Source organism: Cydia pomonella, chromosome 12 (genome assembly GCF_033807575.1).
Source record: "Cydia pomonella isolate Wapato2018A chromosome 12, ilCydPomo1, whole genome shotgun sequence".
NCBI lineage: Eukaryota > Metazoa > Arthropoda > Insecta > Lepidoptera > Tortricidae > Cydia > Cydia pomonella.
In genome coordinates this window covers 20,421,648-20,443,195 of record NC_084714.1, presented here as the reverse complement: position 1 = coordinate 20,443,195, position 21,548 = coordinate 20,421,648, and the positions used below count along the sequence as shown (strand labels likewise).

The 21,548-nt window shown below is 37.3% G+C and overlaps 1 protein-coding gene across 1 annotated transcript in view; it reads right to left on the bottom strand.

Moving 5' to 3' along the window:
- Positions 1-21,548, bottom strand: part of LOC133523818 (tRNA dimethylallyltransferase) — a 368,157-nt gene that overhangs the window by 176,124 nt on the left and 170,485 nt on the right. The window contains exons 2-3 of the mRNA XM_061859562.1: positions 13,062-13,199; positions 7,624-8,039 (exon numbers count right to left, since the gene is read on the bottom strand). Coding sequence (XP_061715546.1) covers positions 7,624-8,039; positions 13,062-13,199 — 554 coding nt within the window. The remainder of the gene's footprint in view (positions 1-7,623; positions 8,040-13,061; positions 13,200-21,548) is intronic.

Here is a 21,548-nt window from a genome sequence, read left to right as displayed (position 1 = left end):
TATTAAATTATTATTTATTTATATAATTAAGAAAATAAGAGACATGTTATTTAAATCGCGCGAAGAATAGCGGACATAATATAACATTGGTGTTTTTTTGATTCTACACAAATTAAATAAATAATAAATGGACCAAAAATAGGTCACTCTGTCCAAAATGGACTCGTTTCGCTTGCTATGTAGGTGTAAATGTTACACAATCCGTTGGGTCTTGACACAATCTTGACCTACGACACTATCTTGCTCCACTTTTCCGTTTCTTTGTGGAATGAATCAGGGATCGGAACCGGTTTTCTGCAAAAACATAGAAATAACCATATATTTCGGTTTATTTTATACTCAAAATGTAGGACTCAGTTGTGTTTTTAGATAACGACTTCGTATTATTAGATTGCCCGATTAGGAGTGAAATAATTAACAAAGAACGAAAAAATACCGTTTTCGTTCCCATACAAAAAATACCGGTTTCCGATCTCTGGAATGAATATCACTTTTATCAGCCACTTATGTGTAGTTTTTGACGACATGTTTTGAAAGTGTTTAAGGACTTACCTGTCTTCCTAGACATTATTACATGAGTACGACTACGACTGTACTCTTCAGCAGCATCCGTAGTAGTGGAAAAGGCTCCAAAATTATCTGCCATTTTGGAATTATTTTCCAAATAGGTAAGGAGAAAACTCTCTTATAGGAGAACAGTTGTATAAGTGTCCAGCTGTGAGCTATAAATAACAGTTCCAAATCTCTCCAGAGTGGCGCTAGAGTAGCTATGAACTTTAGTGTAGCTTAGCGTTATTTGACAGATTTAAGTGCGCTGTCAATGATTTGCAATTTTTTATCAAATATTCAAGGTGCTCGTATAGTGGTGCCGCCTATTTAAGGTTTTTCGACGGACACTTTTTCATACACAAACAGTATTCTCCTTATGTCTACCCTCAATAGGAATAGGGACATATCTATTATCTATAGTTCGCGTTCTTAATCTGTCACACGGCCCGATTAAAACTTTAAGATACGTTAAATATTAGGTCTAGATACGATATGGATCGGATATGTCAGTGTCAAAAATGACGTTTGTACAAAACAAAAAAAAGTTTTCCTTATAAAAATATGTCACAAGGTATAAAAACTTTTTAATCATTTCTTGTTTTCGCAGCTATTTTCAAGGATCAAGGATGTGACAACCCTGTCAGTCCTGTAGGGCTGTCTGTTTAATAATCACATGATAAATAATTCGGGTTATCGCGTAACCCGACTCGGGTGCCCACACGTCTAACGAAAAATTTGATGTTTAGTTTTTACGATGTTACTAATACACAATACTGTTCATTAGCCAAATAATGTACGCATTAACGTTCACTACCAGTGATCGGAACTATGGGAGTAAAACTTTAACAAAACTTGTTAAGCGGACATAAAATAGTGCATACAGCCCTAAAAATATTCATGTCCATAGGGATAGGAATAGTATAGTACTTACTTACAGACATAAAAATATTTACATTCATAGATATTCGAATATGTTTAAGTAGCCTTAAAGCACTCTTTTTACGTCCGCTTGATAAGTTTTGTTAAAGTTTTACTCCCATAGTTCAGTACCCCTAGTGTAAATAAATTCGATTTCCAAACGTGACGTACGCGTTTGCGTTTAGTCTCATTTTGTATTGGATTTCGAAAGAGCGCGCCAAGCGGGACGTTTTGGAACCTCAAAATCCTATACAAAATGAGACTTAACGCAAACGCGTTCGTCACGTTATGATGTCGATCAAAGTTACACTAGGGGTACCGATCACTGTTCATTACTAATAAACTGGCATTAAGGAAGTGCTTCATAATTTCTTCGTTACTAAATCCGTATGCTATTCCGTGTGACATAAAATTGTAGAAATTTATTGAGGGTTCAGTGGCCACTCAACAGGCAACACATGATACAAACATCCATACAACCATCTCCTTCTGCCGCATACGTGCGTACTTTATGCTTGTTGTTTGACGTTGACGTTGACGTGTACTTTTACGTACGTTAACGTCTGCGAGAGCTGTTTTTCAGGTGACCGCAATGCAGTCGTAATCTATCTAATGCTGTCATACACTCTAACCCCTTTATTCATCAACGTGTACTAAAGTTACGAAGCCTATAATAACGTTTGTCCCTTTACGTCTTAGTGAGAGTAAAAGACAAAGATCCCCGCAATTTGTGAATTCCGGTTTTCGCGGTGGGCCGTCTGACACTCGCCAAGACCCCCCCGCAATCTTGAAAAATGTTTGTTACAATTTATAATAGTCCCCTTATTGTATAAATAAAAATAAAAATAAAAATTATTTATTCTCACACAATTAATACAGTCCATATTTGTTAGTATCAACTTACAACCTATGTTATGTTACCTTCCGCACTATAAATTACATAAATTAAATTAGGTAACTTACACTCTTTAGATTGGTGATTATCTTGGCCGATCTACCGAACTGCACGTTTGTGAACATGCAATTCGATAAATCGTCCCAAATACCAGAATCTAACCGCTCGGCTATCATTTTCAGGATCCCGTTGGTGCTCCCGCGTATACGGTGTACCAATGATACATTCTTTTTTCGCATAATAGCATAAAAATCATCTACATGTGCGTATAACAGATCGCTATTACCCTATGAAATACTTCATGCTGTTTATTTTTGTAAATATTGATCTTGTTAAAGCCATCCTATTAAAACAACCATTACCTATTCCGTGCCTTGCATATTTAAATATGGCCGACAGGCAAATTACGAAGGATGCGGTGACATATAAATAAATTATAAGTGACAGTTGGCGAGCTGGACAAGTGCAATAATGACATTATTAATGAATATAACCTGTTTGCTTGATAGCTTAATAAAATTGGGATTAGAAAATGGAGGTAAACTCTGCAAACGAAGAATTACGAACACCTATTTAGGAAGAACAAACATTTTTTGATGAAATTAAAATAAAGAATGAGGAATAACATTTAGGTAGGTATAAAAAAATGGTAAGGCCGAAAAAAGGTCCTGTATATTCATTAAATCGAGGTAAAAAATAGAGGGAAAACAGGGAAGGGGAAGAAAGAGGATGAACTGGCTCGATAACATCAAAAAATGGACAAACATCAAAGACGCCGCCACGCTAACAAGACTGGCCAAGCATCCCAAAAATTAAATAAAGAAACAGTATTACTAAATTAGAAGAAAATTTGCACGCTAGTCAGCAAAAGTATTGAAACTTAGACGATCTCTAGTGCAAGATAGAAAACACACAACATCATGACTCAGAAGATTTCTAGTTGAAGTGATACGTATTTAACAGCAACTACTAAACTGACGAAAATAAACAAAAACACTATGATATAGCTATTTTTTGGAGGCATTCATTCGAAAATTCGTTAAATTAGACTTTATATTATATAAGCAATAATTGTATCTTCATCACGATCTATATAGATCCCACTGCACGTGGCAACAGGCAGCTAAGTTAGCACAATGCGGCACCAATAAATCTTTGGTATAAATATTGAATTTCTTATTTGAAAACAACAGCGAATCTTACCAACAATAAAACCTACATGGATCGATGTCGCCCTCGAAAGCCTCTGATTTGAAAATTCAATCGAATCATTACACATCATATATTATCATTGGCGCTTTCTGGCAGTACTGGAGCAGCCTACATGCCCATGATAATCGAGATAGTATACTACATTATAAAATAAAATAGTTATTAATATAGGTTTAGTTTATTAGGTAATAAGTTACTAATATAATATAATATAATATGGAAATAATTCTGAAATAAATGTTTATTTAATTTAATTTTAATTACTTTACAATTTAATACCCACCGGGCTACCGCAAAAACTCGAGCGAACTATATATTTTAAAAATGTACTCTCGTTTGATCAAATTGTCGTTTTCATACGTCCCTATATTGTATATTTCATAGAAATAGCTAAACCCGAATTTTTTTTTACCAAAAAAATTACCTGAAAAAATATGCTACATTATTTGCCGCTACTGTATATCTACAGTCTATAAAAAAGCTGATTCTACTACAACATAAACATTTAACAGATGATTTACTGTAACTATCAAATATACTAGTTCATTTTTATTTCAACATAAAGCCGACATCGGTTTTTTATTGAAGCATTGATACAAAGATCAAAGCGCCAGAAAAAAACATAAATTGAGTCCACGTGAATGATTATGAAACATAATATCTTTCATAATATTTATTCAGCATTTATGATAGAAATATTATATATATTTCAAGTAATACGCAATATTAGCTATAAATACTGTTACACATTTCACAGTAAAACCAATGAACCACCTTTCTAGTAGGTACATTTTTGTTCATTACCTACGCCAACTTAAGTACCTAGCAAAAAAACTTGTCTATTAGTTCCGACACAATGTAATATTTCCCAACACTTAACCATTTAAATATGACGGACAAAAAAAATACAGGTTTCGTCTTTAAATATTTTCGTGCGAAATCCATAAGAATCATGGTCACACAAGCGTCTAGTAGTGGCGCCAAGGTCACGGTACACAGACCACTAGGGTGACATTCCTGCCACTTTTACAGTGGAGTGAGTCCAAGACTTAGAAAAACCAGTATATATGAGTTTTTAGAATACGCATAGTTGTTACTGATGTCGAGGTCTTACTACACTAGTTTTTCTGTTATCTCGATTGGCTTCTGTTTGCGTATTAAAGAAGAATACGCATTGAGGGCCTTGAATTCGGGCAGAGGCCCGCGGAAGTGATATTCGCTGCCCACCATAGTGTGAACTCTCAATAGCTTGTAATTTCAATTAAGCGTGGCTCATAGTTACTAGTTTTTGGTTTTATGTCACCATGGCACGCGGCCTTCGAGTTTAATAGCGTATTAATTTGATTGTATGGATATTTTTGGGAGGTTTCCATTGAGTTTATTTAATTAGTGATCGGTATATTTTAGTGGATGGTTGGGGTTCGTTAGGGTGTCTTTATGCTCGGCTCTGTTTGATGTTTATTGATATTCTATCAGGTCAATTTTTACCAAAGTAAACTTTAATACTGCAATACAAACGCAGATTTTTTTATATTATTATGGACCATTATTGTATTCCTTATAGTGTAATTCTTAAGATTGGTTCTTTTAATATTTCCCTTGTCTAGTCATTATGAAAATAATTGAACTTGGAACAGTTGGAACCATATATTTAACAAACACAAAACTATGTTACATTGGGACCTCATCTTCATCTCAAAGGCAATTTTTATTTATTTGGTGCAATATAATCTTAGTACCGTAAAAAAAGTGTTTTGATTATAAAAATATGTGTTATTTGTAATAGTGAACTATAGTCTGCCAAAAACTTTTTTCAGTAGAAAAAGGCGCGAAATACAAATTTTGTATGGGATTATAACCCTTCGCGCCTACATTTTATAAATTTGCCGTTTTTTCTACTAACAGAAATGGCTTGACAGACTATATGAATCTAATATAACAGGCTATAAGACACTTAACGGAAGATCAAACAGACGGATAGAAGGGCATACGTATAAATATCATATAAATAGATCATCGAAGAAAATTCTAAAAGTGAAATGAAAATTATTACGAAAGATAAACCGTTTGTGAAGATGTTTGCTGGACGGGTCTCTATACTCTATATCTTTCGGTGTTTAAAAAAAGTAAACAAACAATTTGTATATTTTCGGGTGGTTATAACATTTATTGGTTAACACCAACCAAATACAAAACCACCTGGATCAGTCACTGAACGACCCGACTTTTACCTACATTATTTGATTATGTAATGTTTTCACACGTTTATTTAAATACCTATTAGAGTTACAAAGTTTAGTAGGTAGAAGTAGGAGAAGATTTTGACCTAAAATTAAGCTAGGTAGGTACCTTGCCTAATTTGAGGTCAAAATCTTGTTTAGCTCAGTTTCACGCAGCCAAATAGGTTTGTGTGTTTGTGTCACCTACTGAGATAAGAAAGATTGAATATAATCTTATGTCTCTATTGTATTTCGAGTAAATATGAAAAATAAAATTTGCTAATCTACCTACTGAAGAGAATAACGAAGTAATTTTTATTTATTCTGGTTAGAAATGTACCATTGCTATATTAGTACATTACGAGAAATTCGCGTTTAGAGATAAATTAAAACACGACCGAAGGGAATGTTTTAAATCGACACGAGTTGCGAATTGCCTATTCGCCCATGTATCGTACAACATTTTACATTGGCTCTTTAAATTGTTGACATAGTTACTAGTGTGCTAATTATCGCACTAGTGCAGGAAAGTAGCACCATACGTACTGTAAAAAATCTTTAATCAGTTAACAGACAGAGTAACTGCCAAACAATTATACAAAAACAATCTTCTTAATGTTAAGAACTATACCTAAAGCTGTTTAAAAACGATTAAGCATATAAATAAAACCCAGCAACAACAAAACAGTAACTAATCGTATCAACAATATTAGGCAACAGGAAATGGAAACGACACAAACCGTATCAATACAAACAAAAGAAAACAGATGACGTGAAATAAAACAAAATATTTCTAAAAGAACCCAAGTCACTATGGAATCAATACAAAAAAGGTTATTGTTGAAACAGCGGAATAAATTGAACTTTGACATTTACTTCTAATTAACTTAGATAACCAAATAAAATTACCAATTTAAAATAATACATCTAAAGCACTTTAACACGTAAGTAATAAAGACGATAATCATTAATTTGAGCTCGTCAATAAATTTGTATCGCCAGTTGTCACTCACAGATTATTCACGAAACTAATAGTTACAAAGAATTGATTTATGAAGAATCGTTTTGTGAATGATTTTGTCGCGGAAGCTTGATTTATTTGGGTATCCGTATTTATAGATTATTATTATTCAAGTAAAACATTAGATATGATTAGAAGTCTCTCGTAGCCGTGTTTAAATTGGTAGACTGATAATGTTTTATATTAAAGCTATACATACACATAAACCTAAGCTGTTTTATATACTAAATACTGAAATGATAGCTTGGCCATTATAGTACCAATTTACAAATCAGTCGGAGCCATTGGGTTATCCAACTTTCATTTTAGTATCTGAGACATGAATACAAGGATTTCTAGTTTTTTGTTGGACAGTTCTGAACTCGGAAGGGCGCCTGATGTGCCGAGTCTCGCAGAAACTGTGTCAGGTACCTATTATTCCTAATACGGTGATTGCAGTCTGATAAAGCAATTCACGTGCATTCTGTCCAAACACATGGTGTACGGCAGCATTTCTTGCCCTAACCTCCATACATTTTTCACGTTGTGTATTTTTTTGTGATGCGGCAATATTTTTAAGGTTTTCGCTTTATGCATGGCAATTTCAGACTCCGTACACAACAACCCCAAAATTTGACAGCAACACTCAACTGTGTGGGCTTATGAAATAGCTTAGATAGTATATGACGAAGTACAGTCAGCTGCAACAGTAGGCAACGGATATAATCAGCCTCTATAAATTTTACAAAAGAAATATGTGATTTCTTGATAGTTTTCTTAAGTTGAAATAAAAAATCGTCTAGTAATATTGTCATAGAAAAGTCACTTACCTTAGCATCTTCCGCCTGTTATTTGGATGCAATCTTTCCGCCATAACCGGGTCTATACTCATCAATCTCAAATGTATATCTTCATTCGTCAACAGCTTTTCATTATCTACTTCATATTTCACCTTTTCTTTGTCTATGTCATCAGTAATTTCAATCTGTGGTTTAGTTTTACTATCATCTTTATTAGATTCTGAAGATGTTTGGTTGTTTGTATCTATGGCTGGATTTTTCGCATTAGGTTCATCAGAACTAGGACCTGCATCATCAATATCTCTTTTTCTTGTGCTTCTATTCCAAAGAAGTTCTTCAGAATTAGACTCTTCTTCTACTAGAATATTGTAAACAATAGATTCCATGTAGTAATTTGTTCCGCCGACGATTATTGGGATTTTTCCTTTTTCTGTTAGCTCTTGTATCTGAAGAGTGATATTAAGGAAGTTATTTCCGGATTGAATAAATATTAGTAAACATCGAAGGTATGGGAAAATAGGGGAGGCCGTGAGATTTGTTCAGGTGGGAGAGTAAATCCGGCCTTCAATTTGAATAGATTTTAGAGCTAATAAAAAGATGATATATTCCTAGCTTTTCTTTAACTTGTCCTGTTAGTATTTATGTTACTTTGTTAATGTGGGTCAAATCTGGGAAGCTAAATCTGACCCACTGATGACGATGATGAGTAAGTAGGGTGACAATCGAATATTATGGTACCATCGAGCTGATCTTATGATGGAGACAGGAAATGGCCATAGAAACTCTGTGATGAAAACCTAATAGTACCTTAAGTGTTTGGAGTTTTTATAATTGTCCCTATGAGTACTAGTTGCATGGTGTGAGAAATATACAGTCAGCGATAAAAGCTTGTACCAAAAATGAAATTGTTGCCAAAAACTTATTTACATACATATAGTGATTTTATGCGGAGTTCCTCAAGCGACCAAGATATGGTTAACTCTCCCGACGGTCCAATTCTCAGATGTCCCAATCTAGTAAACATAAACTACATGAAAGTTTGATTAACATATGTGTCCTTACAATCTCGAGGCGAATTATGAAGCATAAGTAGGTCATTTATTTTAAGAAATTTCCACAGGACAAATTCCAAACAAGAAATTCAAGTTAGTAAACAACCTGGAAAATGCGTCTGCATTGAACGTCTTATTACGTGCTAAAGAAACCTTCGACAAGCTAATTTTAGAATGCTTCCCGACAGTCTACATTTAGAAAACCTTCGGAGTATAAGGGTACCTTTCTACCGCAGTTACGAGTATATAACACACTATAACATCAGAATACGTGTGAAAATAAAGGTGACATTCAGATTGCGACTGCAGCAGATTTAAAGTGACGTTCGGATGTTGTTGTATGTTCGGTGACATCCAAACATCACTTTTACTGTTGCACGTTGACGACGCAAGCACTGTCAGGGTCAGTCCCATTGATAAATTGAGTGACCGATTGTACGTGCTGCGACAATTCAGCGAGCAGCAGAAATTGACAGTGACATCTCCCAACAGCGGCCGCATCGTGCGCCAGCAACGCTACAACAGTGAGGCTGCAGTCGCCATCCAAATGCCGCCTTAACACGTCAATGGAAGAAAGTTGATCAACGTGGTCGACTTTATGTAGGTAGCATTTCAGTTCCATATGTAAATGAAAAAAATCTTAAGAGTCGGAAAACAGAAAAATACCGGTCAAGCGCAAGTTCTTTTTACTTGCGCACGGAGGGTTCCGTACAAACTTTGAATTATCTCTTGCAACTAAAAAGGCGAAAGACTTTTGATCAGAATTAAGTACCTATACTAGTTATAATTGTGTACAGCGCCATCTATCGGCAAATTGTCTAACTAATTGCGCGATGTAATGCACGTATGTTGGTTCTTCGACGATAGTTATCTGGTTCCTTTTCTACCTTTTTGGTACGGAACCCCAAAAACGGTTTATGCAAGATCATATTCTGTTAAGTGTAATCATTTTTAATTCGAACTTTTGAACGAACGAATGGACTGATCAACTTGTGATTCTTGTGAACCTCATGAATGCGTTATATTTGCCTGTATTTCCATGCCATTTTATTCTATCGTTCAAAAACCTACAACTGGCTACCTGTCGTGCAAGATCTAACAGATGGCGTTAGTAGAACTAGTGCTATACAAAGAGTGCAACTTTCTATGAAGCGCCGTACATTCCCTACATCGCGCTTACGGAGTTCCGAATGTCAGTTGCAATATATACATCTCCAAACTAACTTTCATTGGATTCGGTCCCCACTCCCGAGGCACAATATCCGCCTGGAGAGAGAGTACATTCCGCGTACTCTTTGTATGCTTTATGATAGCTATACTTTATAGGTATGTTTTTCTTATCTCTTCGTTTATTTCGACTCGTACTTTGACCGATTCTTTTTTTATCTCTCTTAAGGCTATGACACACGCGAGATCACACTAGATAAAGTAAATTAGTTAACTGTTACTGTCTGTTTTACAAACTTTGTCCTGCGACAGCACTGTACCTTATTTCATAGTACGAAGAGCTATTTCTCAACGACTGAATGGTAAGGCATATTCGTATTGTTGCAGATTAATCGCATCGAGTCTAGGATTAGATTAAAAGCCATCATATTACCATTGAAGATAACATCTGTTAATTAAAATTAGAAGTTTTTAGCCATTGTTATTACAAAGAGTGCCGGCATTTTTTTTTCATTGAAAGATAAAAGTCTAGAGCTCTTGCTTTTTGTGTCAAAAAAAAATTTTTTTCTTATCACACATCACATCATCAGGCTTTCTGAAGATTAAAAACTGGGCAAGTGCGAGTCGGACTCGCGCACGAAGGGTTCCGTACCATTATTTATAAAAACGGCAAATAAATTATGTTTGTTGTATGGGAGCCCCCCTTAAATATTTATTTTATTCTGTTTTTAGTATTTGTTGTTATAGTGGCAACAGAAATACATCATCTGTGAAAATTTCAACTGTCTAGCTATCACGGTTCATGAGATACAGCCTGGTGACAGACGGACGGACGGACGGACGGAAGTCTCAGTAATAGGGTGCCGTTTGACCCAATGGGTACGGAACCCTAAAAACAAAATATTGAGCATTTAGATGTATGTAGAACTAAAAATAGCTAAACTATTTTTTGGCAGTACCTTGGTTGTTTTACATAAGAGTGGTCCAGCTTACGAAGCTAAAGGTCCTGGATTCGAATTCCAACAGGGACCATTATAATGTATGTTAATTAAGTATATGTTATCATTGAGGTTACGGTGAGACTAGACATGGCGAAACTATAAGGGTTCCTAGTGGAATACGGAACCCTAAAAAGAGTTGTGTTGTCTCCTCTGCCACTGTTAACGTCGTGCCACAAGATCTAACAGATGACGTTAGTAGAGCTATTTCCATTACCTTTTTTTATGGTAGAGGCAAACGAGCAGACGGTACACCTGATGGTAAGCGATTACCGCCGCCCATGGACACCTGCAACACTAGAGGGGTTGTAAGTGCGTTGCCGGCCTTTAAGATGGGAGTACGCTCTTTTCTTGAAGGTTTGAAGGTCGTATCGGTCCGGAAATACCGCAGGCGACACTTCATTCCACAGTTTAGTGTGTGTGTGTGTGTGTATATGAAGCGCCATACATTCCCTACGCGCTTACGGAGTTTCGTGTATGTCAGTTGTAATACTTGTAATACACCGTTAGGTTAAGTCAGGTTAGTTTGTAATCTTTCTACCGTCACTCTATACTTTAACTAGCAACATTATAAACTGACGAGGTTTTACAGTTTACGTCGACATCTTTAACCCAACTCTCATTGAACTTCGGTTCCAAGCACAACACCCGCATGTGGTGTGCACTGTACATTACACACACCTTCACATAATCTGTCTATTTATCAATATATTTATTTATCCACTTCCACTATGATTTACAAATGTCCTTTTAATTATTATTTTTTATTTTCGTCTCGATCGTCCTCTGGCTGGCGCGACGCGCTGCCAGTGGCCAGTGCAGCCCATGGCCGCACTGGCAGGATCGCCATGTGAGGTGTGGTGTCAATTAATACTACTTGTTGGTTGGAAGTGATGGCTTAATTATAAAATATGATCCTTAACCTACGGAATATATATAGACAGATTATGTGAAAGTGTGTGTAACGTTCAGTGCACACCACACGCATGGAGAGAGATCTCTCCCTTTCTATACACACTCATAATCCAACAGTAAAAAGTGACTCACGTTTTAAATTAATAATATCCCCAGCCCGGCCTCTTAACATATTTGCTCATTCCACAGTTACCATATAAGTTATATGATATAACATTCACACACGCAACCTTGAAATTTCACGTGTAGACGTCAAATATTGGCATAATTCATGTAATACGACAATTCAAATTGTTCGTAGAAACGTATTGTTTCACGCAGTGGATGTCAGACTGTGCAAATATCGCCGGCGCCAGAAGCAAATAGAGTGGAGTTTTGATAGTGATATGTTTAGCGATTTTTACGTATTGGAGAAACTGTTATAAACTGTACTATAGGATGAAAAGCAGGAAGTTTATTTATTACTTACAAACACCCATTAACGAAGAAATCGTGGCACGGAAATGGAGATGGATAGGACTATTCGAGGAGGGGAAACCAACACCAACACCATTTCACCATCGGACTACCAGATCGGCACTCTGGCATAGCTTCATGGTAGGTATTCCACAAATACGCATGAAGCGTTTTACTTGAACATTCCTTATGCGAACTGCCAAGGAGTGGAATGCCCTGTCCGAGTCTGTCTTTCTGCATGAGTACAATCTGGGTCTCTTCAAGGCTAGGATAAATAGGTTCACTCTTGGCAAGGGTCCGTCATAAGTGAGCTACGAGCGGTCGGGTTGAGCTGGAGCGAGGCCAGAAGGCTAGCTGAAAATAGGAAGGCGTGGGGCGAGCTTATGAAGGCCCTTTGCTCCTCTGGGGTGCTTTAGGACAACCACTAACTAATTTACAAACCTATTTCACGAGTCTAAAGATTAGGCTGGTAAATTGGGCCCAGCTGGTAAAATGCACGCCACGCATGCAAATCGCACGTCACGTGCACACCCCTGCCTGCCCAATAGCAACACTACTTTTTTGGGTACTCGATTTCTGCGCATTTTTTAAATAATTATTTCTATTCTTAAAAAAAAGCAAATGGTGAGGGTTTGTAATAAACTCCGAGAGAATGTGTACAGCGCAACGATTTGGATACTATTGTAAAAAGCATCAGAAATGTGAAATATTTAAATAAGTACCTATTCTCATTCCTAGGATTGGAAAAAACTTTACAGGGGTAAGCACGAAAGCTGACCCCACCACTATACACACTACACACTATACATTGGCTAGGAAGAGAGAGTAGAAAAAGGAGATGCCAAGAGCCGAATCCCAAGGTGTCTTCGTAAAAGGATACAATCTTCAGCGCGCGGTTCCTGAAGTCCACGACGGTGAAATTCTGGTGAGGCTCCAAGATGTCCAGCAGGTGGTGGGGAGCCAAAGCCCTCTCAGCAGTCGTGGCCTTAGCAGTCACTACGTCCAGCCCTTTGTATACCTGCCGACAAGTCAAAATATTTATCATTCATCAAGAGAGGGCATTCATTAACGCAAAATTGTAGTTTTTTAAATTGATTTTTATCGAGAGATTCGAGAGTAAATGCCGTGAATAAATAACACGGAAACTAGACTAATATTTGCAGACTCCAATCAAAACCCCAAAAAGTTAATATTTGCTCGATAGAAAAAAAAAACTATAACAAAGTCTAATTTTTATTTATTTTCAGTTGTAAATCGTTACCCTGCATACCATAGCATGATATCAGTATAATTTTAGTGAAAAATAGTTAGTGATATAAAAGCTTTGAATGATTCACGGTTAGTTTCACTAGACCTGGAGACTAGATATGAACCGTGATTACCTTTCATATTGTTTTTGAGCAAGATGCATGTAACTGCGTCGAAATATCGGGAGCTCAAAAACTATATAAAAGGTAATCACAGTTCATATCCCGGTCGATTTAAGTCTAATTAGTGATGTAGGCGAAGGATCTGACGAGCAAACTTTTAATTATAGTTATATTTTCAGGGTTATCGAGATAAACGGTAAAAACTCGCGCGACGGCTATATCTTCCGTCGAATATCACCACTTTGGCACTTTAGCTTATTTTCGGGCATGTTTTATGAGAAATGCACGATGCACACACCTTCGAGATAAAGAGGTTGCCAGCCTACTAGGTACCTATTCCTATCAGGCATTGGTAATGGCCATATTTTCCCAAAAGTAACTAATGTATCATCAAATGCTAGATAATTACAACCATACCCAGTTTGTTAGTCTAGCACATCTATTGTGGGATGAAATAAAAGACGGATTATTCTTCCCCGTTCCAGATTATACAAGTGATACATCACTCATTATGTAGTAAACGTCATAATGGGGGCAATAAGGACGGTTTTAGTTTAGACTAGCCGGACGCTCGTACACGAGCTTACACCGGCGTGTGCCTTCGAACCGGTGCGTGGCAGCTCGCACGGCACCAGCTTATGCGAGCTTATTAGCGCGATAACGTATGAATGGCACGCATGGGAAAAGACGAGCGTCATCGTCCTACGCGCGCTTCTAAAATGAGCTTATACGCTCGTATAAAACGCTAATCTGAAACCGCCATAATGCAGCTGCAGTTGTCATCCAAAACTAGTCTAATAAATACATACTAAACGTAGTACTAATTTGAACAATTTGCCAAGTCTAGTGTTGGTTAAGACTCGAGTCCTTTAAGTCCTCTGCTTTAAGGCTCGACTCAGTTTTCCAGACTGTTATAATTAAGACGAAACTCGAGTTCTTTTCAACTTATTAGGGACCGAGCCTTTTGTATTGTAGAGACTTGAGTTCCTTTAGGAGAGCTTGTAATTTTCTACATATAACTTCGAAATGAGTTGGCTTTATGTAAAATTCATGGATGGACCTAAGAAAAATCATACAATAACGCCTATTTCCTTTACTGTTGTTTAGGTTAAACCTATAAAATTGTAAACTTTTGAGTTGCGCTTAAAAAAGACTCAATAAAGAACTCGACTCGGGACTTAAAAGACTCGAAAGTTTTTTAAGCTCCGAGTCTCGTAAAAACAAGTCGAGTTCTTCAATTTAGACTCAAAGACTCGAGTTCCTACCAACACTAGCCAAGTCACAAGAAAGTCAACGTCAAGTTAACTTCAATACTGTCAAAATGTTAATTAAAGCCCCAACTTAATTATCTGCAAAAAAAGGCAAGGAAAGATGCAGATATATTTTAAGACATGACCGCAGTGTTTTCAGAGCAAATGAGTTCGCACGGTAAATCTTGAAATTCGAAGCCCAATGAATATGCAAGCCGTCCCTTTTACATACATTTCATACTCTTTAACTGCATTTACATAATTGTACCATTGACACCGAGGACGCAGATTTATGCTGTACCAGAGACAAGTTAATAATAACGTATTCTTAATAAGTACTTCTATGACTTCCCATGTAGGTATACAGTAAAGGTTTTATGAATCAACTTTGAGACCATACCAACACTAATCTGTAACACTAAACTTCAATCGAAAATTTCGCTTATAAACTACTTTAATACTTATCTGGGGGCACGGAATTGCCCACGTCAAGTCGAGCAAAAAAGCGGCACGGCCGTACTATCCTTTTCTCGAAGCAGTTCACGCCATTTTCGACCTCCCCTATTCGGGCATTGTAATCTTTTAATATGAGGGTAAGTCGTTCCGGAGCAAATTCGGGGGTAGACAAGAAACCTCTGACGTTCAGCTCTCGGCTCGGGCGCGGCCTGCAACGCATGTCGTCTGTGCGCTATTATTTTCCAAAAATCGGTATTTCGGTGTTTTCGGCGAACAATCAGTTTTGTGGTGCTTGTATTGACCTCTCAAGGACCTGGAAGTGCTAGCTAGCTGAAGAAGGCCCAGGATCTTCAAAGTCATCGGAGTGTGCTCAAGGTTAGTGACTATATCCCATATTGAATGAGTGCAATGCCTGTCCAAAAGTTTTAATATGCTAGGGAACCTAGGACCAGCTGAGCTATCGAAGGGTTCATACGTGAACATCCCCATTACTTCGTTGTGGATAATTTAGAAGCCTGAATTTTCAGTCACCAAGCAAGCTTGTATAAGCAGTGTATATTTAAAATTTCATTCAATTTGAACCAATAGTTTAAGAATTATAACTAGTCAAAGCATTATAATTTTGTCACTCACTGACTGACCAATGATCAAAACTCTAAAGCACTTCCAGCAGAAATAGAAGCTTCAAATTTAGAATACAATTAGTGTTTAGTGAATGAATCAAGGAAAAACTCAAATATTTTGCAATTTCGGTCCTGTTTTCTAGATACACCAACTACATAAATAACATGGATACATGGATCTCACAACTTTTTACGGTAGAAAAACTGAGTAGCGAGACTTATTTTTTTTACAAGTTATGATTTTGATGGCATCATTTTTGCTCGATTTGCTATGTGACAGACCTAAACTTTAGAAAAATATTAAATAGAAAACGTGATTTTTTGTTAACTCCAGAGACTTTTTGGTTACGTTCGAGACCTGAAAAGTGTCAATCTAAAAGTTGAATCGCCCAATATACTAGTTGTAACATTTTTAACTGACTTATGTATTTATAAATAGGAATACTAAATAGTAACCAGTGTGAATGATGATTTGATATCCTTTTTGTAGAGCCCATAGACCACCACAACTACTAGCTGGAGCACATAATACAATCGCTGTCAGCACACATAAGCGCTCCCGTACATATTATTATGGGAACGCGAGCGTTTATTTCAGTTACGCCCACAAATAATACCAATACTCGTGTAAAAAGGGCCACATGTCCTATCTCTTTAAACTTGTCTGTACGGTCGAATATTCGAATAAGTTAGTTTTACTGTAAGATCATATGTCAGAGGTCTATCTGGTAGTTTTATAGGAAGTGTATCTTTGTTAACTTCGGTAACTCACTAGATGGGGTTGGCGATATAGTATTAGGCAGGAGTCAATGCGCTATAATTTAAGCTCAATACGAAGTGTGCACGTGTACTTGTAGCAAATGTGTGCTTTTACTTTTAGTAGCAAATGTGCCACTAATTAATGTGTAAACAGACCCAAATATAAAGGCCAGCCTCACGTACCCGCATGGACTACAAAAGAAATGGACCTTGTTTATTGGCGCCGACGCGAATGGTTGGAAAATTCTTATAATTGACATGTCTTTGCATATACTAATACCTTATTGATGTGTGCGTGTTGAAAATAGAACTGCCCTCCTAACGGATACTGGAGCAAGCCAGAATTGAAAGCAAATTACTTAAAGGTTCAATTAGAGTTATAGAATAAGCCTGCAATTGCAGCCCCTTTGGTGTTGCGGGCGTCCATGGGAGACGGAAATTGCTTACCATCAGGCGATTAGTCTGCTAGTTATTATAAAATGTCAAACCCCTTCGTTTGTCCTTACCTTAACCTTTACCTATTAAACCTTATTTCAATGACGTAAGCCCCCCCCCCCCCCCCCTCTTGCCCCGGTTGAAGTGCAGACATCACTATGCAAAAGCTGCCGTGTCACATCACTAGTGGCGTGGCTTCCGACATCTGTCTGATCGGTTTTGAGTGCGACCCGCCTCGCGTATTAAATACTTTGTGATTCCCTGATTGAATATTGTATAAAATGGTGTTCTGGTATTTCACTCCACCAATACATAAACGCAATATTACAAAATAGCAATATTATTGTTTTCCATACTTTAAGATGGCTTCAACTCTCGAGCGAGACGTCACGCCTAGGTAAGAAGAGAAGTTAGAGGCGTTTCGTGCGTGGAGTACGAACATCAGAATTTTGAGCGTTCTGAGTGAACGTCCTTCGCAAAAGCTGACAGTCGCGAATAACTGACAGGTCGATATCGTCCGGCGAACTGATAATCAGTGGACCCCTTTAGAGTTGGTCAAAAATGTCAAGTCTTTCAAAGATTGCACGTAGGTATCGAGAAATTGGGGCGGGTGGCCGTGGCGTACGATGCGGGTTCAGAGTTGTGCCGTTCTCGAGAACGTTCTCCGTTTTCTATGGGCATTAATATAAGTTCCCCATATAAACAGAGAATGTTCGTTCGACCTTCAACAAGGAGGAGTTTTGACCGAAGGGTGTCAAGTTTCGGCGGTTCCGAGACCGGCTCCCTGAAACTGCGGGGTTTAAATTAATAAAAAGTTGTCACCTTCCTCTAGAAAAAGGCCCAGTTAAATTAAATAATAAATATTACCTAACAGGGCCTCTTTCAAGACCATTTCTGGGTCCTTATCTCCAAGATTGCAACGAGCACGAGAAATGTCACAATCGATTTTGAATGTCAAACTAATTATCACATTTGCGTAAGTGATCCCAGATAAATATTCGGGGGTTATCGGGGGACCTGTACCTTCAGTTGAGGCTAGGGTTGTCGATTAGCCTCATTATAGCGTCGGAAAGTTTACAAAATAGTGAAATTTTCCACTAAGATAAATTTCTGATTTATTTTTTATTTTTGGATGGGGCTAGAATTCAATTTCAATGTTTTATTCATAAAATATACATTTTACACAATTTTTTGTAAATATTACCTGTAGAAAAAGATACATTTAATGTCCTATGACATTAATTTGAAGTTTTCGAGAACTGTTCCAACTTTTATGAAAGTTTTCTTAGCTACTAGTTACATCTGTGGGTACATTAAATTATTAAGGAAAAAACTCCAACGGAAGAGATTTTTTGAATCCAAGCTGAAAATATTAATTAAGCTATAATATTTTAGTGATCACTTTACAATCGACATAGGTCGTTAACACATTAAAAAATATATAGGTACTTTTTCTCGACTTAAAATTTTCATTCAAAAAATGTTTAAGTCGACCGTTTGCTCCATTCCAGCTAGCAAGTACTATACTTAACTACATTTATTTATTATATTACAGAAGATATAAAATTACAAATTGACACCCCTAGACATCCTTCATTCATAACTATAAAACAGCTCTTATCACCGTGAGTTACGTAATGCGATAAAATGTAGGTAGCTTCAATAAAAACGCGTAAATTAATTCATATCTAAATGACGGCGCGATATCTAAGTACTTATTATAGTTAGTTATCTTTCTTTCCGAGATATGAATAATATAGTTTCTAACTTACTGGCCAGATAGGCTTTAGAAGTCGAATTGTTCTTTGACAAACTAGTCGAACAATATTAAAACTGTAGGTACCTTTTTTTTAAAACAATTATGGCCTGGATGCGACTGTAGGGTTTACGGTAGTAAACCATAACTATGGATGTTACAACGATGGTCCACCAGCGCTATGGTAAATGCTATGGTTTGCGTCGAGCAGCAGCTATAGAATTGACTAGACGCCGACGCTCGGGAGACGCTAGTGGGGTGGCTCTTCTAATAAAAACTTACTAAATTCGGTAAGACGTTTTAAAGTTTCATAAAGATTATTGGAATTTACTGGTTCCGAAAATTGCCCACTCTTCATTTTCTTCTAAAATGAATCATTACGACACATTGCAACATGATTTTCCATATTAATTAGTAATCAAATAGAGAAATGCTGGTGGCCTAGCGGTAAGAGCATGCGACTTGCAATCCAGGAGTCGCGGGTTCAAACCCCGGCTCGTACCTATGACCATATATATGGTGTATAATATTTACCAGTCGCTTTTCGGTGAAGGAAAACATCGTGAGGAAATCGGACTAATCCCAATAAGGTCTCGTTTACCTTCTGGGTCGGAAGGTCAGATGGCGGTAGCTTTCGTAAAAACTAGATCCTACGCTAATTCTTGGAATTAGTTGCCAAGCGTACCCCAGGCTCCCATGAGCCGTGTCAAAGTGCCGGGAAGGTGATGAATTAGTAATCAAATAGAATATTTGCGTAATCTGGCAATGTGCAGCGAAAGTGGAATCTTGAGCCAACCGGCGCGGGCGTTGGCGTTTATGAAAGGGATATTTGGCAGAGATATGATTCTTGCTTTATACACTTGGTATTGGTATCAAAGTGCAACAAAGTAGGTATCTTAATGCGTGAAATATGCAAAAGGTTATCATTCAAGATACAGTCAAGGAACTTGACATCTGTACCATTTCGCACTAAACGTGATAATCAACATGGAGCTGCTAGTAATCTCATATCAGTAACAACTACGACAAGGTACTAAACACTTGACAGAGATCTTAACTTCCGACAACATATCATTAAGAATGTCTGAAGTCGAGCAGTTTCCGATCCTAATTTTGCCATTAGGCTGTACAATGCATACGTTCGCAGCAGATTAGAATTTCGCAATATAGTTTGGGATCCCAACGAAACAAAATAAATAAAATAAAATGGTACAGAAATCAAATTTCTCGATCGTATCTACATTTACATGCAGAGACTCTGCTTTTGCAGCTCACCGTGCAGTACAGACATATGTCCATAACTGTTTGCATTTGAACGTAGTATCTTTCTAGTGTAAGTACAATTTTTTTGTTCAAGATGGAGTGTAGACTATCCTTTAGGAATTTTGTCGAGGTAACCTACGATTGTCATTCTATTCAACTAACGAATAACTTGGTTTAAAAACAGGATTTCCTAATAAATATTAACACCTTGTGAATGGCGTCTGCAAAAACACAGACAGGTTTTATGTAAATTCAGTTTTAACATCACAACTGTCTTGTCTTCGAATATCCTTTACCTAACATTTTTAAATTGTGTTGCTTAGTTATTTTTTCTTAAACAGATTTACCAAATATGTGCAACTTTGTACTACTCGTAGTATCTAATGTATATAGATACATACACATAATGTATATAGATATATGTATGTATATAGATGTATAGACATCTGACGGTCCACGGGGCGTACCTTATGGCGGTTGGCGCTCGCGTCCTTAATAACAGCGTAAGCGCCGGCCGCCAAAAAGTACTCGTGGAACGTCACATATTCAAATTTGGAATTCAATGAATGAAATGAATAAAATCACATGCACAATTAGAAATATTAGCTATATAGAAGCTGGAGGTATGAATTCTAAATTACAATGACGCTGTCAGTTTTATGTATAAGCACCACTGCTGGGGGCCTAGCCAAGATGACAATTGTTGATAGAAAACGCCATTCGAAACTTAAATAATCTTATGTAAATAGTCACTTGACTTTTCGTAGCATCATATCACGTCTCAGGGGTCATTGCAGATCTAGAGCAGAGCCCAACTGGGGAAGTACCTCCACCTTAGTGCGAGAGTGTTATTTTGCGACGGTGCACTCTCTCTTGACCTACGGCGTTGAGCTATGGGGACGTGCTTCCGACTGGATACGTGCGTTCTCTATGCAAAAGCGCGCCGTTCATGCAATGTCCGGATGCAACGGCGCGAGACATCTTCCGCCGTTTTTCGTTTTTCGTTCGTCGATGCAGGTACGATACAATAACAGTTTTGAATGATTCACGGTTAGTTTCACTAGAATTAAATCGACCGGGATATAAACCGTGATTACCTTTTATTTTGTTTTTGAACTCCCGATATTTAGTTACATGCGTAGTGACACTGTGAGTGTGGTGTGCTTAGATAGAATAACAAGTGTGGACGCGACCAGTGGTAACGTTGAAAGCGAACCCAGCCAACGCGCACGAATGAGGGTAGACCGAGCGCGGTTTACACAACTTCGACACCTACCCGCTATCTCCAGTTACCCGTGAACAAGATGCAATTGAACTGTGAACAAGTCGAAATATCGGGAGCTCAAAAACAATATAATAGGTAATCATAATCACGGTTTATATCCCGGTCGATTTAAGTCTAGGTACAATACAATTGTACATGCTGCGACGAATTCTAGTGTAGTAGGTCTGTAA